At 36.9% G+C, this 27,650-nt stretch overlaps 1 protein-coding gene across 2 annotated transcripts in view; it reads right to left on the bottom strand.

Moving 5' to 3' along the window:
- The window catches only part of LOC149154739 (fumarate hydratase 1, mitochondrial-like), a 178,545-nt gene that overhangs the window by 124,535 nt on the left and 26,360 nt on the right, over positions 1-27,650 (bottom strand). For both annotated transcript variants that reach the window (XM_089440812.1, XM_089440813.1), the window contains exons 3-4: positions 6,011-6,128; positions 5,116-5,265 (exon numbers count right to left, since the gene is read on the bottom strand). In XM_089440812.1, the coding sequence (XP_089296938.1) occupies positions 5,116-5,265; positions 6,011-6,128 (268 nt within the window). The remainder of the gene's footprint in view (positions 1-5,115; positions 5,266-6,010; positions 6,129-27,650) is intronic.

Here is a 27,650-nt window from a genome sequence, read left to right as displayed (position 1 = left end):
CATTGCTTGGCGTATATCCTTACGCCAAAATACTACTCTACATCTTGGTTGGGCCAACCTGCACCAAGGGGTGGGGTTAGGGCCAAACCCCATATAGATGAAGAGGTATCTACAAGATATTTGCAAGCATTAGAAAAGTTGATACCTAATAGGGAGGAATGTGCTAGTGTGCGTCTTGAAATAGGCAGATACTTCAGTTGCACTGGTTTGTTTGGTACCTTTCATGCAATGGAAGATAGAGACAGATTTGATGCTCTCACATGGTGGGAATCATATGGCGGCCATGGACTTTTGCCAAAATTGGCAAAAAAAATTCTCTCACAGGTTGTAAATACTTCTTCTGCAGAGAGGTGTTGGAGCACCTACAACTTCATACATAATGTGAAAAGAAACAAACTCAATGAAAATCGAACAGAAAGCTTGGTTTATGTGCACTACAACTTGAGGTTGTTGAGTCATTACTATGATCGGGCTTATGAGGATCCAACATATAAAATTTGGGACAACCACCCAGAGGATGATAATTTGGAGGATGGCACTATACATCTTGAAGAATTGGAAGCAAAACTTATAAGAGAGGAAGATGAAGCAACAACCATGCCACCTCCACCATCCAGTAGCAGTGCTTGAGTTCCGAGTCTTGTTCCTTTGTTGTCGCCGCCTCCATCTACACCCTCACGTGGAGGGCATGTGCCTTTTGGTTCTGGTCGTCGGTCTGTGCGGGAGACTCCTAGAAGACCACCAAGACCTGCTCATACATTAGACACTTCTCGTGGCAAGGGCCACATGCAGTAGTAGATAATAGATTTACAGTTTACTTGTCTTTTCTAGTTTCTATTAATTTTCATAACTGTTGAGTCTTGACTCTTTCATATCATAATGATATTTTTTGTAAACAATATATGATTGTGACAATTTAAATTTGAAGTTTGAAGTTGGCAATTATAACTCATTGGTAATGATTCTGAATTATGAATATGATGCTTTGTGAAAGTTGTTTCATTTCATTTCATAATTCATTTTATAACATTTCATTTCATGTTAGATATTATTTCTTGTAATGGTTAAAGTTTAAAGTTTAAACTTAGCTTACAAGTACAACTTTGGTGATCAATGATGATAAATGTTATATATTGAATTTTCAATTTTGAAAGCTTGAAGTTGAAACTTTAAGATTGACGAATCATGATTCACGAGACTCAATATGTTGTATATTACTAACTTGTGGATGTGGTTGATGAAGATTATAACTTCTAGATGATTGATGTTATATGGTTGATGGTTCAATGATCAATCTATGTTTTTTATGTTTTTTATGTTTTTTATATCTAATTCATCATTCTACATGTTTTTGTTGACATATATGTATCAAAATATAAAATATATGAAATATATATATATATATATATATGTATATATATCGCTCTGGGATTCGCTCCCAAACCAGGAGCTTTTGGAAATGTCGCTCCCACTCCTGCTCCCAAGTAACACTGCTTCAAATCCAAAAAGTAAAATCTCATAGATATATCAATATAACTTTAGTCATTCTGATATTCTCTAAATTAAGGTATGTAACTTACTAGTGACCTAATTGTTGATTAGAAGATCCCTTTTTTTGGTGACTGGAAGTTGTAATAAAGAGGAGTGCTATTATTATTTTCCAACATGGCTCCAATGAAAGCTACTACACCAATTAAATCTACTAAAGGCTCATCCTTGACTCATGAAGAAAGTCAAGACTTAGAATTTAGCTTATCTCAATTAGCGAAGAAAGTTAATGAAATGGATGGTAGTGTTACCTGCTCATATGCACATGGTAGGAAACGAAGACCCCATTGCCAATAGACAAGACACCTGCAAAAATTTTGAAGATCGGAAGTCTAGAAGGGCATTTTTCCCCTTTTCTCTCTCTATCTTCTCTATCATCTCTCTCAAATTTTGTAACCCTGCAAGGGAATTGTAATAAAATTGCGAAAATTCCTATATCTAACAATTTTTGGAATCCTACTGCAACCAACTGAATCTAATTCACCTAGATCGTAAATTACATTACAAACTTATTTTAGATTTCTTCTTGAAACAGTGAAGTAAATTACTGAAGCAGCCTACACCAAATTAAATATGATTCTGAAACATAGAAACTGAGCAAGGAAATACAAACACATAGGACATCGTTATTTTTGGACAAATGGCACCAGAAAAACCCAATGAGCGAAAACCAGTGCAACAACTCTGAGGGTTTTATTATTATGCAGGAGAAAATTTGAATACAATTCTAGGATGCTCAACTAGCAATCTGATACAGAGAGAATACTAGACAAAAGAATGGTTAAATGACCTCACCCTGCCATTGGGAGAATCAGTGACTGATCATGCTGAACTAGAGGCTCAGCGTCACCCTCTACATGGCCTCTACGCAGAACTGCGTCACTCAAGGCAATTTTTGCGTCACCCCTGCTGGGTATTATGTTGTCCCTCTTCCGGATCCTCTACTGGCTGATAAAATCGATCTTCTACCTTCCGGACTCACACCCCGACTTCTGGCAACTGAAACTCGACTTCCCTCAGCAGGAAACTCAACTTTCCCTCTATGGCCTGCACTGCCTCTGCGTGGGCTAGCATCTACCACTCTCTGGACATCTTTTTTGCTCTCTCTGCCTCGTACTCTCTGGAACTTCCTTCTTCCGGATTCTCGCTGCTCCTCTATTGCAAAAAATCTCCTCAATCGATTTTTCCTCTTTAGAACTTCTCACTTCAGAAAATCAATTTTTTTGATCTCTCTTGGTGTATTTTCCAAATGACCCTCAAGCCCCTTCTTATATCTTCCTGTTGGATAACCAACGACCTATATTAACTCCTAATCAAAGGCTTAGATCATTTTGACTTGATCTTAGTCTTTATCTAGAAGATTCACCCACAATTAGATTAATACCCATTAATATTTTAATTTTCCTAAGTTTAGACTTAGGAACCCCATCAAAAATATTAATTATTTTAATAAAATCATTTCTGGGTGGAATTTTCCAAAACAGTTTATGGGTTCTTTGGAATGCATGTGCCCAAGCCTCCCTGCAAAATTTGAGGCCTAGAGCAAATCCGATGCTACCCAAAATCAACAAAAATGACACTAGCATGATGAACTTATGTAACAGACTTAGACAACTTAGGACCTAGATACTAAGGGAATCAACCCCTGAGTGTTTTTTTTTCAGTTGACTAATTATTTTCACTTTTTAGCGATAAATAACTAGTCGAGTTTTTTCAGTCATAACCTCTAAAGCTGGAATGCGTCTTAATAGTTGGGCGTTGAGTGAGTTCTAAGTCTAGGATCAATGTATATTACCATGCTAGGCATTTCCCAAAGTCTTGTGCAATTTGACTAGGTATTTTTTGGATATTTAAAATAATTAAAATTTCCCACAGAATGGGATTTTTAATTAATTTTTTATGTAATAAGTAAAAAAGTGGTGCTAGGAAATGTTGGTGGCATGCGAGTACTCAAATTCATGCTCAGAGCATCAACATTATCTTTGTACCCACTTTGGGGTCCAACAAATGAATATTTCCCCGGAAAAAAAGACAAGGAAATTAGAAATTAGTAACTGGGGGCAACCCAAAAGTATTATATCCCTATGAACCCCGTTCACCTAAGGATTGGGTCATTCAAAATGTTAAAGTTCTTGTCATAGCCGCCACACTAAGGCAAGCACATAACACCTTTAGCATCCTAAAGGACAACTTGTTCAACAAACAAAACAAAACATGTTGACAAACACTGCTCAGAAAGACACTTTGAGACTAGAGACATGGTCCTTGTCTGACAGAAATCCTGCAAACAAACAACTCTCCAACAAGGTAAGGATAGGCTTCAACCCAAGTTCTATGGCTCATATAGAGTATGAGCAAAAGCGGATAAGACTAGACATTCCTGACAAGGGAAGACTTCATGATGTATTCCATGTATCATGTCAAAAAATAAGTTGGGTATTGAGATGATTACTCAAATATGTGTCATGTTAAAAAAGCAGTTGGGCAGTGAGATGATTACTCAAACAATGATCCCTCTCATAAATGAATAGGTCAAAGCTAATTCGGGGAAATTGAAGGCATCCTTGAGGTAGATGTAAGGAAACTTTGTAAAGGCAAATGGTGGAGTACAAGATTAAATGTAGGGGCCTAGAAGAAGCCACCTTCGAGTTAGATGCATTTTACCAATATACTGTATGGTAGGTACCACCACTGTTGTGTAGCCATTGGCTGGGAAAGGAGGACTTTCTATTTTCATGATTTTAGACAAATAATGTCTTTAGTATAACCAGTTGCTGCAGTCATGTTAGCATCAGAAAAACTGCTAAGAATAGTTACTAGAGTTGGTGGGTGATATATACAAGGATAGTTGTGTGTATAAATACTCTCTGTGGAAATAAAAATGTAGGGAAACTTGCCATTTGGGTGCACATTCCCAGTAACACTGTAAAAGGCTCTTAGCTGACATGATTCTATTCTCAATGTGTTAAATCTCCTAAACTATTACACAGCATTGCACATGTGCCTGGTGCCACAGTAAGCTGGCTATCTGATGCACCTTGGGTAACCCGGGTTCAGGTACCCTGTAGTTTTGATGTGACAACCCTGGTAATACTTATAGGTCATATCCTTTTTAGGTAAAAAGGCAACAAATATGAAATTGGACATTATACTGTGGCAATATCAAATGCATGTATCAATTTTGATTACCAGTGACAGGTTTGACGTAACAAAACATTTCAGCACCAGTCATCTAAACATTTTATTAATTTGATAGATGATAGAAAAACTTTCCCAGTTGTTTTAGGCAACCCAAAAGAGGAATTCCTTGAACCAATGCCACGACATTCCCATCCAATAAAGTATATTAAACGTTCAGAAACTTAAATGGTCTACTTTGGTGATATTTTATAAAATATCACGTTCATGACAATATAACTAGTGTCAGCAACAAGAAACTGATCAGAAAGACTACTAATATTTTTGTATAAAATAAATTCAACAGCATTCATTTCCCCCAAAACCAAAAACAACGAGTATAAAATCTCAGCCCCTGATATCCAGTCTCACTTGCTCTTTTCAACTGACCTCGTTAGCGTTCATGTTACTTTGAGTCCCACTACCAGTTTGCCAAATGACCAAAGGGAAATGACTGTTCAGCTTTCCTTCAGCAACTTCTTGAGCAGCTTGCATTATCGCTTTCCCAATGGTTGGGTCAAGACCATACTCCATATTAACCTACAATGGTAGAATTTAAGCACTCAGGGAAAGATATAGTGAATTCTATCAAACAAATTAAATGATTTCTATTGAGCCTATTCCATTGTACTTCAGATAAATATAGATCTTGCAAATCGATAAGAAAAACCAGATAATTCCATCACAAAACATCCAACTTTCAATTGATTAAAATAGAAGCAGATCAATGGAGATATTTTTGCTATTCCTATGATTGGAAGTAGATGTTAGTTCTGAAACACTACTACCTCGAATCAAATATGATCCTTCGATTTTAGCATGAATTACAAACTCAAACCAGGGTCATTAAATTTTCACTTTTTGTTCAGAAGAATCTCTTAAATTGCTTATTTGACAGCATACTTCTGCAAAAGATTGCTTCACTGCTCCCAACTTGCCACCATTCAAAAAAAAGATACTTATATTGTAGACTTACGCCAAACCCATTGCAAGGACAAGTTATCAGTACATCATACAAGCCACAAGGTTATAACCTACTGTAATTTACTTAGTAACAATTGTTCACAGTGAAAATCTAACTCTATAAACAAATCATCCGTGTTACACTCATCAGCATCCTACAATTAGCATTGACTTAGCAGGTCAAATCCAAGTATATAAATCAACTTTGTATATGTCAAAAGTCCTGTCAATCTTGAAATCCTGGAAGACATAAAGCTGGGCAAGCCTGTGCTATGCTTTTAAATGCATTATGATTGAAAATAAAAGATAATATTAAATACACCTTAGCAGCGCATTTTTTTAGAACACCAAATGATTGTATAATTTGTTCAGGCATCTGCTCACGCTCTCCACCAATTTCAAAGTTTTGCAGTGACCGTTGAGTCTGTGCACCCCATAATCTGTCAAAACAAAGTACAATCCAAAGCACATGGAGATCAGAAACACTTCCCAATAATTGCTGTAAACAGATTTACTCTGCACTGTATGCATGCCAAGATTTCCAAAATATATATGAATAAAGTGAAGCAAGGCATTACCGAAGAAAACCATATATAGCTGCCACAAACCTATCAGCTAGAAATCATCCTTCTTTCCATAATACGAATGGAAAGTAGAGAAAAAAAGGATTTCATCTGCACTGTAAGAGCACTGAGATTGCCAAAATATAGATGAAAAGGGTCAAGCAAGGCATTACAAAGGAAAGGCATATAGCTGCCACAAGCAAATCAGCTAGAGGCCGAGAAATCACCCATCCATACAAAGTGCATAATGAAGGTAAAGATGTATTATGTAAGTAATATTGTCCAATGATCTAACTCTTGCATAGTTCAATGTGGATGTGAAAAAAAGTGGTACTGGCAGATTCTCAAAAGAATTCTGTCCCATGCAAACATGTCTAGATTTAAACAGGGAACCTGATATACAATCCTTCAACTGCCTTTGACCAGAAAATCAAGTGAATGGTATCACAATTTCGTTGAATAATTCCAACCAGAAATAATATAGATATAATAGACCAAAAGTTGAAGGTGAAACCTTTTAATGGTTGATAAGAACACCACAAAGTGGAACATGCTACTTTATTATGAATTATGGAGATCTTAACTGATAAAATCCAGAACAGAAGAAGAAAGCAAAGAATTTTTCTACTGAAGAATGATGTTCACATTATTAAGTTTCATCCAAAGACTCATTAGAATATAATTAAAATAAACTGAAATAAATAACCTGCTTCAATTTCAATGAGACAAAAGGAAAACAATCGAGTGCATTTCAGAAATTTTTCATCATGCAACGATGTCAAAATTAGAGGGGCATCAATCTCCAAACACAACAGGGTGATTTAGATATTCTGGATTTCCAGATATAGATACCAATAAAATGCCTGTGGTCGGAAGTAGAGATAAACCCTCAAGTCAAGCCTGTCTTTCCATTTGATGAAAATCAAACACAGTATACACCAGAGAGAGAAAGAGTGTATATTCAATAAAGGAAAATGAATGGCATATATCGCAAGTCTCTTGAAGGAGATTACCATTAAGATATCATTAAAGCCTAGTTCAAACTTAATACATATCATGTCTTGAGCCCATTGTTTTTTCCCACAGAAATTTAAAAAGAAAAAGTATTTTTTATTCACAGACAAGACGAAAATTACATATTTATGGTGCATAAAGCACTTCTAGAAAGGTCTTTCCTCTAATCATACTTATCAAAAAATATTTTTCAACATAAACTGTATCATAGTAGAAATTTTTGACAGACCAGGATGGTAACTCCCAAATTTCAATGCATTTGTATCGATGTGAAAAGACTTATATAACATTACAAAAACAACCCTTCATCTGCCAAGGTTGGTTCCTATTCTAACTATTCACATTTCCTATATTTAAATATTTACAAGATATTCACCAAATCCCCAAGGATTAGGTGTTTAACATTCCCCCCCTAATCTGAAAGGGTGTTAGTGAGCCCAAGCATCATTCTGAATTTTTCAAACATTTCTCTTCCAAGTGCTTGAGTTAAGAGGCCTGCAATTTGTTCATTTGTGAAACAATGTTTTAGATGAATAGTCTTGGCCTCTACATGATATCGAATCAAATGATGCTTTGTGTTGATATGTTTGGTGCGATCATGGAATTTGGGACTGTTGGCCAACTTAATTGCAGAAGTATTGCCAATCAAAAGAGAAGTAGAGTTCACTTGTTTCTCCTGCAAGTATTCAAAAAAATTCATGAGCCACACAATCTCCTTCGTTGCTTCTGCAACTGCCACATATTCTGCCTCTGTCGTGGAATCTGCTGGAACTTACTGTTTACATGACTTCCAAGAGATACCTCTTGATCCAAGGCTCATAAGAGAGCATAAAGTAAACACTCAATTTTCCTTCTCTCTGTCAAATTCTGAATCAGAATATCCAATCAAGCTGAAGTCATCCACTTGTGAATATTTGAGTCCAAAGTCTCGAGTTCCTTTCAAGTACTTTAGAACTCTTTTTGCAGCAGACCAATGTCCTTCACAAAGCTTTTGCATAAACATGGAAAGGATTCCAACATCAAATGAAATATTTGCTCTGGTAGTCGTGAGGCAGATAAGAATTCCAACAAGCTGTCTATACTTAGTTGCATCCTCAAATTCATTCCCTTCTTTACATGTGAGCTTTCATATTTTGTTCCATTGGAGTAGACAAAAGATTGCATTCAAGTTTCAACCATGCCAAACATGTTTAACAATTCTCCAATATACTTCTTTTGAGAAAATATATATCTTGAATGTTGGGTCACTTCAATGCCCAAGTAGTAGTGAAGGTACCCCAAATCTATAATCTCAAATCCTTTCTTCATCCCTTTCTTTATGGATGCAATATAATTTTCATTGTTCCCTATTATCAACAGATCATCTACATATACCACAATATAGACAATAGTTTTCCCAATTTTCTTGACAAACAAAGCTACATCATCAAGATTAAAGTGTTTGAAGTTCAATCCCATAAGATAATTAGTCAATTTTTCATACTAGGCTCACGCTGCTTGGTTTAGGCCATATAAGGATTTGATGAGTTTGCACACTTTTTGTTCTTGTCCCTTTACAACAAAACCTTATGGTTGAGACATGAAGACATTTTCTTTCAAATCTCCATTCAAGAAAGCAGTCTTCACATCTACTTGGTGAAATTTTAATCCATTCTCAGCTGGTAAGGCAAAGAGAGTCTGGATGGTGGCCCATCCTACTGTGGGGGCAAAAGGTCTCTTCATAATCGACACCTTCTCTATATGCAAATCCTTTTTCCATGAGCCTTGCTTTGTGCATGTCAAGTGAGCCATCTAACTTGTACTTGTTCTTGTATACCCACTTGCAGCGAATTGTTTTGTTTCCAAATGGAGAGTCCACTAGCTTCCATGTCCCATTCTTTATGAGAGCGTCATACTCCTTATGCATTGCTTCTTTACATTCATCATGACAAGCAGCGTCTTTAAAGGAAGTTGTTTCAAAGTTAGTATAATTCACAATCATCCATATCATCAACTGAATCAAATTATCAATTTGCTTTTGTACTCTCTACCTCTGCTGAACTATTGAATAATAATAAGAAGATTTGATCAAAGGGTTTTCCCCACATTGGGGTTTTTCCCTTACATCCGCCAAATCCGGTGTTCTCTTGTCTTGGCTTGTCTTCTGCAATTTTGTTTTATGTTCTATCTACATTTACTGTCAATGTGATTAATGGTTAATGCGATTGCTACTGGAAATAATTGGAGATTGTTGTTGGGCTACTAAAGGAACATTGAAGTAAATTGTGCTAAGCATAGAACATACCATTGTTATCTAAATTTAACATGGTTCCAGGGCCCATGTGAAGACAAAGCCCAAGTAAGAGTGAGAAAAGCAATCACTAAGGAAAGTTGTTGGACAGGAATTTTGAGCTAGCTTCAATGACGACTACATCATACTTCAAATCCAAGGACCAACTCGAGGACAAATCCGACTATCATGCATGGAACATGTCTCTGGGTTTGACTTTGGAAGAGAATGATGTTATGGACTATGTAAAAGGAAGAGTGGTGGAGCCTCCTTCAAATGCACCTGCTGCTGCAAAAACAAAGTACAAGAAAGGTAAGGTCAAAGATAAGAAAATTATTATAAATTCCATTCACAAGTCGTTGGTTGCCTATATTTCTAATTTGGAAACATCTAAGGAGATGTATGACAAGTTGGTTGGGATGTTCAAAGTAAACAATGCAAATCAAGTCCTCTTTCTCAAGAACAAGTTGAAAGACATCAAGATGGATAGAGGAGAGTCCATTCAATCCTACTTCATGAGGATTACCAAAATCAAGAATGATCTCATATCTATTGGAGAAGTTGTTGGTGACAGGAAACTCACTCTTATTGCACTTGGAGGTCTTACAAGAGAATGGGATGTGTTTAACACCACCATCCTCAACAATGACAGGATTCCGAGTTTTGATGAATTATTGGCTAGATGCACTCAAGAAGAAATAAGGATGATGGAAAGAGATAAGCCCTCAAATGGAAATAATCCTACCGCTTTCTCCGCTCATGCTAAAAGGAAGAACAATGTTGGTCCAAGAAGACAAGGTCAAGGATTTAAGTCAAGATTCAAAGAAGGAAGAAAAGGAAGATGCTTCAATTGCAACAGGTTTGGCCTCTATATTAGAGAGTGTCCTCACAAGAAGGATACTCTAAGAGATGATGACAACAACAACAACAACAATTACAAAGGCAATGGCAATCAAAGAAACAACAAAGGAAAGAGGAATGCTCTCGCTACTCGATATGGAAATGGTCGTCCTCCCAAAAAGTCGAGAAACTCCAGGTATGAGGAAACAAATGTTGTAGATAAGCAAAATGATTTTTATCTTATTTCTGCCCTCACCATTGCTTCTCCTCCAGACACTTTGGATAATTGGTTGATTGGTAGTGGTGCCTCAAGGCACTTCACTAGGTACAAGGAGGCCCTCTCAAATTTGGTTTAAAAGAAGAAAAATTTGGAGATCATACTTGGGGACAATGCCACCTACCCCGTGAAAGGGATTGGGACTGTCACTCTTCACTTGAATCAAGGTCAAATCTTTCATCTACAAGAAGTATTGTATGTATCTGATTTGGAAAAGAACCTAATATTGATTTCTGCGATGGAAGATAAAGGCTTCAAGGTAACATTCATTGATGGGAAGGTACATGTTTGGCAAAGGAACCCGAAAGATGCATTTACACTTGGATTTAGGGTTGAAGGTCTCTATTAGGTTGGAGGAAGTCCTTTGGGAGCTATGACTTGTGATACTTCTCTTCAATCTGAATTATGGCACCAAAGATTTGCTCACCTTCATTACAAAGCCTTACCTAATGTAAGGAAGATGGTAATAGGTATGTTTGAATTCAACATAGATCATGAAGGAGTTTGTCAGGTTTGTGTAGCTGGAAAACATACTAGGGGACCATTCCCTTCAAGTGAAAGTCAAACTACCAATATTCTTCAATTGGTTCATTCTGATCTATCAAGTATGTTGCCTGTAACATCTTTAGGAGGATACTTGTACTATGCAATTTTTGTGGATGACTTCTCTCGCAAAACATGGATCTATTTCTTAAAGAAGAAGGACAAAGTGTTCAAATGGTTCCGCTTTTTCAAAGCCTTGGTCGAAAATCAAACAGGAAAGAAGATCAAAATATTGAGGACCGATAATGGAACCAAATATGAGTCAAATGAATTCAATGACTATTGTAGAGACAATGGCATTAAGAGGGAGACCACTACTGCATATACTCTTGAGAAAAATGGAGTTGCTAAGAGGAAGAATCGAACAACCATAGAAGCTACTCATGTTATGCTTCATGATTAAGGCTTATCGAAGTTCTTATGGGGAGAAGCTGGTAACACTGTTGTATATGTTCAAAATAGGTGCCCGCATCAAGCATTGGACTTTAAGACACCCGAAGAAGTTTTCACCAATAAGAAACTTGATGTTTCTCATTTTAGAATTTTTCGTTGTCTCGTATATTTTCATGTGCCGAAAGAGAAAAGAAACAAGCTAGATGCACCTGGGAAGAAAGGAACTTTTGTGGGCTAAACTTCGAAGGCATATAGAATCTATGTCCCTACTCAAAGAGAAGTGGAAATAAGTCATGATGTCACCTTCGATGAAGATTTTGCCCTTGGGAAAATCAGAGATCTTCCTATCTTTAGGAAGGATAATGATGATGATGCGGGAAAGAAGGATGAATCTCCGACAAATGATCCGATGCCCAATGTTTAAGGCCCGATGGATCCCATTCATCCACCTTCTGGTGAGCCCTCTACTTTAAGAAGAAGACCTTTGTGGCTCAATGATACTCTCGAAAATGTTGAAAGGCATGTTGTATCAAGGGGGAAATTTCGTGAAAGCAAGAAGTTGAACAGGTACCAAGGGTACTTAGCTGCTATGAGTACCATTGTTCAATTTGAGCCATGTACGTTCGAAGTAGCTGCAAAGCACCAAGTATGGAAGGATGCGATAAATTGTTGATTTTTGGTAGCATCAAATGTGCTCTAGCCATGAAAATTGGTGGAGAGGCCAAGGCACATAAGACCTCCAAAACTCAGAAATCGTTTTGGGAAATTCCATCTGGTTGGAGAGATATTAAAATAATAATATTTTTAATGGAGTTCCTAAGTGTAAACTTAAGAAAATTAAAATATTAATGGGTATTAATATAAAACTAGGTGAGAAGATTCTAAATGATAAGGATCAAGCCAAATCTAATCTTAGTCATTGATTAGGGACTTAATCTCGGTTGTTGAAAACTCAACGAAAAAAGTATAAGAAGAGGCTTGAGGGTCAGTTGGAAACACACCAGCAAATACTCAGTGTCTCAAGGAAAATCGATTCTCAAAGAGAAGGAGGTCGATTTCAGAGGGGGAGTTGCAAGGTGGAGGAAGAGGGAGGATTAGCAGCAGTCGGAGAGCTCAGAAGAAGTGACGCATGGAATCTGAGAGACAGTGCAGAGGGAAACGCAGGGATGACGCAGAGGGAGACGCAGAGCCACGCAGAATGACGCGGGGCTAACGCAGTAGAGAAAGGAAGCTCTCCAAGGTGTCAGAAAGTCTTGGAGAAAAGTCTCAGGTGTTTTCTCCCAGTGTCTATGTAAATTTTTTTGTAAAAGTGATTGTTGCTAAAGATTAATAACACCCTCCTCTGTTGCACCAGTTTTCCCACATTGGGTTTTTCTAGGGACAATTGTCCAAAAATAATTGTATTGATATGATTGATTCTTGTGCATATATTTGTTTCTGTATAATGATGTGATATTTGCAGTAGAATTTATTTTAATATTTACTAAAGGGATTTCATAAGTAACTTATTGGGAATACTAAGTAAGTGAAATAAATCAGTTGTTGTAGTAATAGAATTTATGTTCATAAATTTTCACATAAATCAGGAATATGAATCGATCATGAAGAATGATGTACGGGATGTGGTTCCTGTTGACCCTACCGCTTACACCTACCTACAAGTCAGTGGGAAAAGCCTTCAACCCCACAAGGTGTGGTTGGTGGCAGGGAACTCAGAGAAGGGGTTGTCACACTAATCCCAACTCTCTTCGTTTGAGCTATCTCCTAGGTTAGCTAAAGGAGGTGGCCCCTAATGAAAAGTTAATTTTAAAAGGATGTGAGTTTCTAGGAGAATTGTTAGAGTTAAATAGATTATCTCTTTAAGATTTCTAAGCAATTGATATGAGCAATAACCATCATAAGATAAACATAAAATACATAAACAACTAGTGCCTTCCAAGTATTTGCTCTTTAAGAAATGAAATTGTATTTTGCTTAAAATGAAGTGAAATACTTTCAAATGGAGAGCCAAAATACACCTGAAAAGTGAAACACTAAATTGTTAGCACAAGATATTATAAATGCTTTCAAGATGAAAAAGTCTACAAATCAAAGCATGGAGACTATCTTACTCAAAAGGATACAAAAATAACTCAAATGTTAGACCAAGATGACAACAAAGTATGTTACAAAAATAATCTACAAGAGGCTAGGCCAAAGAGTATGAGCAAGCTCTCCTCTTTGACTAGCTATGACTTAGCTCTTTGAAATAGCCAGATATTGATAAATGAAGTATAATATGTAAAAAATAAATTTTTCCAAGTTTGATATTTTGATGCAAGAAATAAAAGCTTTAAGAAACTTGAAAGAATCTCTGCAAGACACAAATAAGATATAGATGAGACTTTGGAATTCAAAGCATGCGGGTTCTCCTTGAATATTTTTCAAGAATGAGTTGATTCCTCCGAGAATTTCCCCTCGTGCTTAAAAAGTTTGACCAAATAATGATTCATTTACAAAACTTCACCACAAATCATTAAATCGACATTAAATTAAATAAGTGCAGTGGAAAGAATCCCTAGAGATACATTTATTATCCACTAGAAGATTTTTTTCCCTAAAGCAAATAATTAATTCTTATGCTAATATGAGATAATTGCATACTAACATAACTTGAAACAAGCATGAAAGAAATAATGACATGAGGAAATAAATAGAAGCATAACAACAAGTCAAGAATTTACCACATGCAAGGAGAAAAACACCATCATGCTTTACCCCAATGACTATTGCATTATATTGCAAGTAGTGAATACAATCCCGCAGAGACTCCTCAAGCACACTAGCTCGTACTACATGATACAATGTGAAAACCCATGGCTCTATTATATAAAGAGTTGGGAGCAAATCCCAATGAAAAATGAGAATGACAAATGGCATTAGAGCCAATCCCAATGTATAAGTGATTAAACAAGTGGCATGAGGTGACAACCCCAAAGAGAAATTCGAATTTGTTGAATGGAGCTCCAATGCCAAGTGTAAAAATCGAATTCTGGCAAGTGGACATCATTTGCTTCTTCGCTTATGTGCCAAATTCGAATTTTATGATGGAATGACACATGTATATGGGTGGTAACCCGTGTGGGGACAATTTCCCACAAAAATCTCCACCAAATATTCTCCCAGATCCTCCCAGATGTGCATTAACTTCACAAACATTCTCATTTAATGCCAGAAATTCAATTTTATTTGAGCACATGTCCTTTCCTTGATTTTAGGAGTCCACATCAACTTGGGACTCTACTTTAACTCCCCCATAATTTTTCACCTCATTTCCACAACATTTAGCATGTGTGGATATTTATTTTTCTCCATTTATTTAATTTTTGGCTTAATTAATTGCCAAAATTCTCACTAAACCTAGGAAAAGTGGGTTTTGAGAGTTCAAAACACATTTTTAACTCGTCAAAGTGTGTCATAGTAGAAAGTTGAGGGTGAGAGGTGCAAATTTCATTACTCATACCCCATACAACTGCTCTAGACATCACTTACTACATTACAAATACAATTTTATTAGCAATTTTCACAGTGCGGAAAATCTAAAAATTTAAAAATGACTACCTAGACCTAACCAAATTCCACGAAATTTTTTGTGTGATCTAGTATGGTTATATACATCGACTCTAGACACTAAGATGTGTTAGGGGCTCAACCTTCAAACCGTCACCCCGATTTTGGGGTAAAACGCGAGTGAAAAAACCCAAAAAATTATCTGCCTTTGAAAAAGAAGGGATAATTAACTAGATAAAAAAAAACACTCCAAGGTGTACTCATTTGTTGATCGAGTCTCAACATCCTAGCCCTGTTACAGACTCAAAAACTCATCATTACTAGTATCACTTATTACAATTCCCCGCAGCGTGTGGAATCTGGGTACAAGAAAGATGATGAAAATATAGAAGTAGAGTTTAAAAACTTTGTTGAGTGATGATATCTGATGGTACAAGTGTTCTCTGGATCATCCTTGGGCATGGAGTCTTCATATAATCAATAGGTGTCACTCCAGTGGTCAACAGTTCCTAGACCCAAGGGCAAGTTAGTGATCACTTCAAAATGGCTTTACAAAATCATACATGGAGTTGATGGGAGTGTTGAAAAGTTCAAGGCCAAGTTCATTGCTCGAGGTTTCTCTTAAAAGGAAGGAGTGCACTATGATGAGATATTTGCACCGGTTGCCTGATACACGACTATTTGATCCATCATTGTTCTTGTTGCCTCTCAAGGATGGAGCCTACACCAAATGGATGTCAAAATTGCCTTCTTGCATGGCTTGCTTAAGGAAGAAGTCTATGTAGAGCAGCCTGAGGGGTTCGAGGTTCAAGATCGAAAGACACATGTATGCAGATTGAAGAAAGCTCTCTATGGATTGAAGCAAGCCCCTAGGGCTTGGTATGAGAGGATTGATAGCTATCTTATGAAGCTGAGTTTTACAAGGAGTGAAGCTAACCCGAACCTATACTTCAAGGTTGAAAATGATAGACCTCTCATTCTGGTCCTTTATGTGGATGATATTTTTCTAATAGGTGCAAACCCTCTCATTTATCAATGCAAGAGGGAGTTGGCATCCGACTTCGAAATGAAGGGTCTGGTTTTGATGCACTATTTCCTAGGCTTGGAGGTCTAGCAAAAGCTAGGTGAGATTTTCCTTTCTCAAGGAAAATACATTGTGAAGCTACTCGAGAGATATGGGATGGTGGAATGCAAGTCTCTGTCTACTCCAATGGAACTCAACTTCAAGAAGCTATGTGGAAGTGTTGTTGGACCTGAATTGGCAAATCCTTCCGAGTATCGACAACTTGTGGGGGCCTTGATGTTCTTGGTAAACTCCCGTCCAAACATATGCTTCACCGTGAATAAATTGAGTCAATTTATGGTCAAGTCTCATCACATACATTGGATTGATGCCAAGAATCTCTTGAGATATCTCTGTGGCACAATCAATTATGGTTTGAGATACAATGCGGGGAATTTGAGGCTACATGGATATATTGATGTTGATTGGGTTAACAGTGTGGTGGATCGTAAGAGCACGTCTGGATGTTGCTTCTCATTAAGGTCTGCTTCAATATTTTGGATGAGCAAGAAACGGAAATCGGTTGCTTTAAGCACCGCCGACGCCGAATACATTGTTGCTAGTATGGCTTGTTGTGAAGCTATTTGGTTGAGGAAGCTCTTAAGTGAGTTATTTGAGCACGTGCTAGATACTACTGTGATCTTCTGCGACAACCAAAGTGGGATTCACCTTTCAGAGAATCTCGTGTTCCATGACCGCTCCAAGCACATTGATATCAGGTACCACTTTATTCGGGATATGGTACAACGAGGAGCAATAAGGCTCCAACACATCAAGACGGACAAGCAAGTCGCAGACATTCTCACAAAGCCCTTAGGGAAGGTCAAATTCTTAGCCTTCTGTGAGAGAATTGCAGTCGTGGAAAGACCCTCCTATGACAGTCCCGCATGAGTTGGACATTGAGCTCTGGGAGCTCCTGGGGACTTGGAGTACTTCTTGGAGCTATGAGCGACCATAGGGTGAGTGGTTCACCTTCCCCTACGATTGCAGACACATGTATGTAGGGTGAGTGGTCTACCTTCCCCTATGATTGACATATGCATAGGATGAGTGGTTCACCTCTCCTATGGCATATGAGCAAGATGAATGGTTCACTTTCTCCTGCTAATCCCCTCGCATACATCCTACCCAGCTAGTCCGGGACTCATGGGAAGTAGTAAGTACCTCTCATTTGGGCAATGAGTTGGGAAACGTGGATAGGGACCATAACACTACCGATGAACGCATCGTGTACTGCCATACTCCCTATGTCTAGGAAGCATGGTGTTCAACAACTTGATTTGGGATCAATTGAGGATTGACCTTTGTCAATGGAGAGTGATAAGGTCTTGTGACTCACTCTCAGTCAATTCTTCTTCATTATTACTTCATGGTTCAGCAGAGCAGAGTAGAGATGTCAAAGATGGTACATGATGACAAATGGATTGGCAAGAGGAATTCTCCCTAGTTGAGAGGGAGTTTTAAAATTGGCAACTAGGGCCAAATTCCACCTCAGGAAAGCTCATTTGATGAAGATAATGATTCCATTGGATTCCTCCTTTTGAGAGATCCAAGATTGATATAAAAATCATCTCATTTAGACAAGCAGAAGTGTGATTTTAAATTTATGACCACACACGTGCAAATTGTTCAGGTCGGCCTCAGCTAAATGTATGTTCAAGAAGCCTAATGGATGTGTCTCTTCACCCACAACAAAGTGCATAAATAGAAGAGACCTCACACCTCATTTGGACATCCATCACTCACACATTCTTCTCTCTCTCTTCATCAGATTGGTTCGTACAGCTTGGGCAGCCTCTCTCTCTCTCTCTCTCTCTCTCTCTCTCTCACACGTGTAGCTAGGAGGACAGAATTTCTGGGCTAAATCGCAAAACCGAAATTGTATAATTTCAAACAGTTTACCAACAATGACCGAGGTTGTTTTGACCAATTTTGACTGTGGTTTTGAGGGAAGAATTTCAATTTCCTTAGGCAGCATTGACTGGCACAGAAATTAATGTTTTCATGGCAGTTTGACTTGCGTCGACTGCAGGCCTGTTTGACCGCAAGTTGATTGAGTTTGACCAGAGTTTTTGTGACTGTTTTGGGTTGACTTTTACCATTGATGGAGGCTAAGTTTGACTTCCTTTGACTGAGCTTCAAAGGAGGTATTTGGTTGTTGTTTTAACGAGCATTGACTTTCTGGTTAGGGTTGAAGTTTCACTGCAGCTAACTGTAGAATTTGACAGGGTTGATTTAACTTTGTATTGGTCTAATCAATTTGACTTTTGTACTCTCTCTCTCTCTACTCAACTATTGAACAATAATAGGAAGATTTGATCAAAGGGTTTTCCCCACATTAAGGTTTTTCCCTGGCAACCGCCAAAACCGATGTTCTCGTCTTGACTGGTCTTCTGCAATTTTGTTTTATGTTCTATCTACATTTACTGTCAATGTGATTAATGGTTAATGTGATTGCTACTGGAAATAATTGGAAATTGTTATTGGGTTGTGTTGTCACACAAAACATCTAGGCACTGTGACAACAGCTCAGATCAAGGGTCGTCACCCTGATCCCCAATCTCTCCATTTAAGTTGTCTCCCAACAACAACCTAAGGGGGGTAGACTCTACGGAAATGAAATGAAGGAGAACTAGTTGGGAACCAACCAGTTCGGGAGACCAGTTAAGCGACCAAGTACTTGATTTAGATTTAGCAAGACTTATAGGATTCGATTAGATTTAAACGATTGATACCAATGCCTTATGGAGTCAACTATCTTGCTAGGAAATTTAGGACCAATTAATTGATGAGCAACTGCTGCTTGGATGAATAACTATCTTATATGAAATGCAGATCCTAAAACTAATGTGAGATGTAGGAATCTTGGTTAATTTTAGTTAAAATATCTAAGTTTTAACTCTTCGATTCTTTCTATATCGAGCCTGATTTCGTAGTAAGTGGCAAAGAGAAGATAAGGTGAAGCACACTAACGTGTGATTAACGATACCTCCCCTGAAAATCTAACAAACCCGGTGCCTCTAGCGCTGCAAAGAGTTGTGGCTCTGAGGACTGCAAAGTCACCATTTTAAGTATTATTAAAACCAAGTTTCTCAAGCAAAGATGGATGAGTACCTATTTTTCTAATGACCAAGCTAATGGAGCGAGATGAAGCTATATTAAAGGATTTAAAACACTTATGTCACAATTGATTTCTAGGTTATATATTAAAGACCTTAATCGCCCAAATAAATATTCACTTCACTAGATTGAAAGATAAACTTTTCAACAATATGCTTAAAATATCACAATATAATGCCCAATTAAATCACAAGCTTATCACTGCAATTTATCTAGATTCTTTCCAATGCAATTATAGCTCAAAGAGAACAAAAATTTCTTCACAATTCTTTAATATCAATGCCAATTATATAGATGCTCAAAATAACTCAGTTTAGGAAACGAATGATATGCAATTTACCACAATTCCATGAAAAAGTATTTAACAATTACTTGAAAAATTCTCAAAAATTTAATATGCAATAAATATCCAATAATTCAAGTAATTCAAACCACGCTTGGAGTTAATTAAACGACAAGCAATCTCAATAGATGTAAAACCCAAAGTCAATGATTATGAAACTTAGCATGCAAAAGACTTGAGCACTTAAATTTAGAAAATTAATTACCATGGAGAACCATGAAATTCATGCTAAACACTTCAAGCAATTCCGAAATTAAAATGATTTTCTTAAATGTTCCAATCCATAAATTTTTCTTGTTTTCCTATAATCAAACTTTAGAGATAATTTAAAAAATTTAAATGTGCCTTGACTATAGAAGAAAAAAAAATTAACCCCACAAAGATTTCCCTTTTAAATATTTAAAGTCCCAAATCCTTAACACAAAAAACCCCAAAAAGGAACTTCAGATTTAAAAAAATTATATTATTCCTTTGGCAAAGTTAATGTGATAAAGTTCGAGAATGAAGATTAAAAATTTTATATGGCAAATGTGAGAATCAAAAGGCTTAATTAATTAAATTTTTGATGGGCCAAAGGCCACATAAAAATTTTAATTTGAAATGTTAAAGCCTTAAAAAAAATCCTTTTAGATTTAACTCCTTTTAAATATCAAATTCACACTAAAACTCGAAATTTTAAATTTTTCTTTTTTTAAAACCCAAACAAAATCAAAATGAAAATGAGCAAATTAAAAAAAAAAGAAGAAGAAGAAGAAAATTTCTTCCTGCTTTTGAAACTTAACCCTAAAGAAAAATTAAAACAAAATATAAAGGGAAATCGAAAAAGGGAGTCGGGGGAGAGTTTTGCAGGGATGCGAATGGAAAGACGGCAGAGGAGAGCAAGCTCGATGGAGGAAGGGAAGCAGGACGCAGGAGAGAAAAGGGATATAGCTATGAGGGACAAAGAGGGATGGCAACGCAGAGAGGAGAGGATCGAAGCACGTTGAGGAGAGGAGAAAATGCAGGTTGAAGGGAAGAAGAACGCACGTAGATTAGGAAGGTGGAGGAGAATGTTTACACATATGCGAGAAGGGAGAAGGGTTACAGGTGGTTGCGTAGGAGAACAAGAAGGGATCGGGATGCACGGATGGCAGCGAATGGAAGCAGAGAGGGAGAAGTCGTGAGCAGAGGGAAGAGGGAGGAGCTGGGACGCAGCAGAAAATGAAGAAAAGGGCCGCGAGTGGGATAAGCTAGCGAGGGAGGAAAGCAGAAGCAGAAAGGAGGAGAAGAAGTAGAAAAATGAAGGAAAAGGGAGAAAGAATTGTGTGAGGATAAATCGCGGAAGAGAAAGAGAAAATAAGCAGAGAGTTGAGGGTTTCGCAAAGGAGAAACCTAGCAAGGATGCTGATGAGGGGAGAAAAAAAATCAGAAATGCAAAAGGAAGAGACAGCTAGAGCCTCAAGGTAGCGAATAGGATAAAAATGGTAGCCCAAGAACCTTGAAAATTTCCCAGAAATTTAAATATCAAACTGATATATTTATGCCTTAAGATTTTTTTTCTCAAAAAAAACTCAAATCTGAAACTTCCCTGCAAACAAATTGTTTCTGAGACAAGATCTTGCCCTCTAGGGCCTAGATCTGTCTCAGATCTTGAAAAATTTCCTTGAAAAACCTTCAGATCAGCACCTGCAAAATGGAAAACAAAAATACCCAGATCCCGATATACAAAAATAAATAAAACCCCAAGACCCCAAATTAGAAAAAATCTCAGATCTATACAAAATATCTACAGATCTATGTTGCAGGAAACGTGGGGCAGAAGGGCGTTTCCGTATGGAAACGGGTATGAAACGCTGAAACGCGTTTGGTACGGCCCTGAAACGCGTTTCAGGCCGTACTGCCACGTTTCACGAAACTGAAACGTGCCCAGTACGTCCTGAAACGTGTTTCAGGGCTGTACAACCCACGTTTAAACATTTACTTGTGTTCTTATTTTATTTTTTATTTTATTTGTTTTGTAATCTATTCTTACGTTAGCCTAGTGACTTCTAGTTGCTTTGAGATGCCTGTCTAAAGTTATAAAAGTGAACTTTTGCCCTAGTGTTGATATGCAGTTCATGGTAATGTTAAATTCTTAAAGTAAAAGTGATATTCTCCTTTATTTTTCATTTTCATCATTTTACTTAAATTTTTAACATTACCATGAAATGACTCAGGATGTTTGAGAGTGGTTTCGCCCTCATTGGATTTCATATGGAGAAAGTAGAATTTTAGATCTCACTCAAAATCCAGCAGACTTATCTGTTTTTCAAGATTTCAGGATTGGTGGGATTGCAATGTTTCCATTGGATTTTATCATGTACTAGGGTATGGAACTTGTATTTAATCAAGAGAACCAAGCCCTCTATGCAGGGGAGACTCCCAATAATCAAAAGAATGTAGTGTACTAGGGTCTAAAACTTGTATTTAATCAAGAGCATTAAGGTCGTTCGACTATGTAGGAGGGGACTCCCAATCAAGCACGAGACAAGAAATTAGAAATTTCTCGTGGCTGATTTTGGATATTTCTATTTTCATTATGTGATTATTCATGAGTAAATGTGATGCAAATTTAGATACTTATAGTTTATGCATTGACAATTCACAGTTTTATCATAATGTAATAAATTAAAATGTATCATATATGCTTTATGATTGCACATATTTCTTAAATGTCCTAATATATATATATATATATATATTCGCATTTCCCCGTTTCCAAAATTTGGGGAGGTCGCGTTTCGTATCGCTTCCCGTTTCAGAAACTCGTACCCGTTTCCCCGTTTCGTGCAACCTTGCTACAGATCTATGCACAAGAGTTGCGGATCTGTAAGATCTGAGGAGTATGAGTCCAACTCCACTCCCAAATCTTAAGATCTAAGGCTCTTACTAGCCAGATCTATCAAATTTTCCACAAAATATTTAAAAGATTTTGGTTTTTTAGAGAGGTACTAGCCCAAAAACATCATGCATAAAAAATTAATCGTTAGATAAATCTTGAAGCTTATATGAGGTAGGCTCTTCAAAAAATATGTGTTGAGAGTTGGCTAGTCCAACCGAGGACTATCCCCAAACACTCAATGAAAACTTGAGAGATCTTCTGCAAACACTAGATCAACCATCAAACCAAGTAGAAAAATAGAATAACAATAAAATTCTGAAGAAATAGAGATACTTGTTAATTCAATCAAAATTAAAAATGTTACCCTAGATCCAACAAACTGAATAAGATACTTGTATTTAGATTATTTTAAGAAAGCTATTGATTGATAGTATTCACATAATACTAAGCAGAAATTAAAACAATGTTACCATAGATTCATGAAGAAGAACACCACCACAAAGTGAAACCCCCAAGACTTTTGCATTTATTCTAGAAAATAGGCAAAAGAGCATAAGAGCTTAGTACACGACTAAAAGATCGGATGAAAAAATTAACTAGCACTGACCTCTAATTTATAGATAAAATCTCCAACGGCTAGTTGGCTTGATCTCTGTCAAATTAATCTTGACTAATTCATAAGGACTTAATTAATCTTTAATCATCACCATCGAAATTATTTTTTGAGGAAAAATCGAATTTTTCATTTAATTGATTTTTAATTAACTCAAAATTAATCATTTTGAGTTACTTTCCTTAAAAAATTGACTTTGAGTTAACCACCAAGGCCCAAGGGTCCAAAATTTCTTGATTTCTTCAATATTCCCTTGGTCGGAGACCTCCAAAAATTAATTTCTTTAAAACCCATAAATTTCACCTTTGGAGAATTTAATTTTACCTAGGACAATTAATTAAATTTTTGGCTTAGGAATTTAATTTAATTTTGCCAGAAAATTTAATTAATTGACTGATGAGAGGATTAATAATTTTTCCAACCCTCTAATATTTAGCCATGGTGTCTAATTATGAGGGACCATGCACTAAATATTTTTTATATGAAGATTTTACATTTTAATACATGAAGGGGGAAAACTAGTTCGTTATAGACCCTCAACATTTACCCATTTATGCGCCTCAAAATATGATCTAGTAGACCAAGTAATTTGTAATAAAATAATCTATCCAATTAGCTAAGATTATTCCCAAATTATTTTTACAAGGACTCGATAGAAAACACTAAGACTCACTTAATATCTTGATGACAAAATCCACCCTAGCTTCAGAAGGAGGTTGGAGGGAAAAACTTTGCCTATCATTTGTGTCTAGAAACAAAAATGAATCAATGATACAAAAAACCTCATATGATAGAAATCGTCACCAAAATACTATGTTTACCTAGGTTGTTACATATATGATGGTCTTACTAAGATCGTTTACATTATAACCATGCAGAATGGGTTTACATCTTTAACAAACCGCCCACTGATAATGAAATATGAATGATGCGAACACTTGAACATGATAGATCCATTTTGCGAAATAAGAGGTGTATTGCGATGGGGTCGTTGACCACAACGAACTGCTAAAGGATCATTAAAGTAAATTGTGCTAAGCATAGAACATACCATTGTTATATAAATTTAACAGATTTCCTCTCAAGAGGAAAGAATTTGGCCCTGGCTAGTAGCCTATATTTTGTGTCATTGTTTCATTGATCTTCATAGTGAAAAAAGAAGCTAATTAAAAGTACAAGAAGTTAAGCAAAAGAACATCACAAGCAATTATCGAAGTAAGAGAAATCACTCTAATCTAGCTGCCCTATATTTCTCAACAAGGTCCAATGACTAGGGCAAAACCCCTCAAGGGGGAAATCCAAATGATTCTTCTTCTATTATATTTCTTCAATTGTTCAACAAAGTATAGAGAGAGAGAGAGAATGAGAATGAATAAAGTCACCAATATCTGATCAACTTGCAGTTGAAGTGCTCTTGCTCTTTGCTTGAAGATCTCCTCCTTCTCTTGATCAGATCTTGTTCTTCACACTTGTTCTCACACTTCTCTTGCACACACTCAACACTTGCTCTACTTCACAATCAGCATACTCTCAACTCTCACTTGCTCTTACTTAAATAGATGACAAAGGAGAGGATTTACAAAATGAATTCATGCCTTGAGCCAACAATAGAATAATAGAATTTCATGAAGGAGGAGTTACTTGAGGAAAAGTGTAACTCATCTTAAGAATAGAGAGAGAGGTACACTTGTCTTGAGGAGTTACAATTCGAATTAGGGAGAGAGAGAGTTACACTTATATATGAGAGAATATTTGGTGAGAGTTACAAATCGAATTGAGTGAGGGAGTTACAAGTGCATTTAATGAGAAATTACACTTTTGCCATACATCGAATTAGTGAGAGAGAGTTACATTGTCTTCGGTGTGGAGTTAATATTTTATTCCAAAAGAGAGGTTCGATTTGCCAAGAGATCCTCAATTTAATTGACTTATTCCATGGGACTATTGAGAATTCATTTTTATTAATCCATTAAAGGTGAATGACTTTAGACTATTTTATAAATAAGTATCATAATACTAATAATACTACTAAGGATTAAATTATTAATTCTTGACTTGTATAATCATGATTGATTTGATTTTAAAGTGGATTCCATATGTCGAGGTCATCCTAGATCATTTAGACATGACTTTTTATTTTTGGGAAGCCACTTCCAAATTGAGATGTGACTTACTATTTTTGGAAAGCCATATTAGAATAGTCATGAATGAAATTTTATTATAGGTGGCTCAAACAAAACTAAAAGATATGATTTCTTTTACAAGAAATTCATCCTTGAGCAGCTGAATTTTAACACTCCCTTTCAGCTAGGGAGGAATTTCTTTTTGCATCAAATATCTTTGCTTCCTCTGATCTCTTTCATTCATCTCAATTTAACTCTGCTCTGTAACAATGAAGTCGCAATCGAAAGAAGAATCGTCTACTAGACACAAAGTTGGAAAGGAAAGGATCATCACATGTCACATAGACAAGGATTACACTCAACCAATTTTCATCTAAAAAATTGAGTGAGAGAACATAGGCATCACATAGACAAGATTCAAACAAGTCACACAGACAAGAATCAAACACAACCAAGTTTCATTGAACATCAAGTGGTGGAACACCTGCATCCTAGACAAGTCTCACTACACCTATTGGCCAGATAGGTGGCTCTTCCCATGTCCCAGATTGTGGGTCGGATGCATATTGAGGCCTACTCTTGTGGCACACACTACACAAGAGGTCCCTCATCCTCAGGAGCTTTCCAGCATCATTCCCTAATCCTGTGAGCTCTGACAGGAGGGAAAGACAGCTCAATGTTCTTGATCAACTGTGATCGCTTCCCAAAAGGGTCACGTCCATAAGTCCAAGCTGCTCTCTAAAAACCAAGAACTTTCCTTTCAGTAAAGGCTTGGTAAGAATGTCAGCTATTTGATCATCAGTGGAGATGTGATGGAGCCTCACTGCTCCTCTTTGCACCATATCCCGGATATAGTGATACTTGATCTCAATATGCTTGGACTTATCATGAAACACAAGATTTTCTGCAAGATGAATCCCACTCTTATTGTCACAATATATAATTGTTGTGTCTGGAACTTGCTCAAATAGTTCCCCAAAAATCTTTCTTAGCCAAACTACCTCACAGCTAGCCATGCTAGCAATAATGTACTCAGCTTCAACTGTACTTAGTGCAACAGACTTCTATTTTTTGCTCATCCAAGAGATCATGGCAAATATCAAGCTAAAGCAACACCTAGAAGTGCTCTTTCTATCAGCAGAGTTACTAGCCCAATCAACAATCAGTATATCCATGAAGTCTTACATTTTTAGCAGTGTATTTCAATCCTAGAGTGATAGTTCCAAGCAAGTATCTGAGTACATGTTGTTATAGGCCATTTTGTCGCATCTGGCCTACAAACTGGATCAATCCACGTCCGTGAACATGTTGTCATCATCCCTACACAAAGGCCTAAGCATGACCATTCCAAAGTGTCTAAGTTTCTAGGTCTAACTGCTCAAAATCAAGCTTTTAGGCCCTAGCGCACCCTGCACCTTTAAAGATCTATGTTAAGCGTTGGTTGCTCCCTTCTGCACCAACGCTGGTTAGCAGCAGCTTGCTCCTTGCTGGGGTGCGTTGATTCTAGAAATTCGGGAAAATTAAAAATATTTCTGAAGCTTCCTCTTCTAGAAGCTTCTAGAGGTTGTTTTAACCATTTACCTTGGATAAGAAGCTCGAGTCCTATCTGATCCTACCTTGGAGACTTCACCTCTTATCCCTTGAGTTCATCCTCCCATCATAAGTGGATCTCAAGCTCATTATGGTAAATCTTAAACTACCATCCCTCTCCTATAAATTTACTGCCATCTATAACATCAAGGTTGGCTTTTGGAGACTGATCATGCCCTCATGCCACTGTCTTGAATCTAAGAGAGTCATCATCTTCATGCATTAGGGTGACATTGAGGTGTGCTTTGTGACAAGGACAACTCAACTTGGGGAGATCTCTACAAGATCAACTATTATTCTTAGTTGTAAACTCTCTCGTATTTCTATTAATACAAAGAGTATATTGTTTTCCTATATGTGTTTTGTTACATTTACATTCATGTATTTCAATGCCTCGTTCATTCATTGAATAGAGTAATTGAATTATGCTACGTAGATGTTATGGATCCTTGGCTTGTTTTGATTGTATGTGCAAGCCCTAATTGTAGCAATCAGAACTACAATTGTAGCTTACAAGACAAGAGGAAAGTAAAGCTTGCGATGGATTCCAAGTAAGCCTCTTTCCATTCTTCAATTTCTCTAAGGGAAACTCTATATTCTTTGTTTTTGTTGTTCTAGACCAATCCACAAGGTCTAGGGAAGATATTTTTTTCCACAATCATAAATTTCGCATAACACATGTTTTGCAGTAATCCAGTGGGCATGAAAGGGATCAATCATATGTCGACTTAAAGTGTTTACAACAAAGCATATGTCAGGCCTAGTGTTTACCAAAAACATCAAAGCACCAATCAATTGTCTA

The sequence above is a fragment of the Pinus tabuliformis genome, chromosome 9, assembly GCF_031772625.1.
Source record: "Pinus tabuliformis cultivar Carrire ecotype Pingquan chromosome 9, CPIR1, whole genome shotgun sequence".
NCBI lineage: Eukaryota > Viridiplantae > Streptophyta > Pinopsida > Pinales > Pinaceae > Pinus > Pinus tabuliformis.
This window is presented reverse-complemented; position numbering and strand designations above follow the sequence as displayed.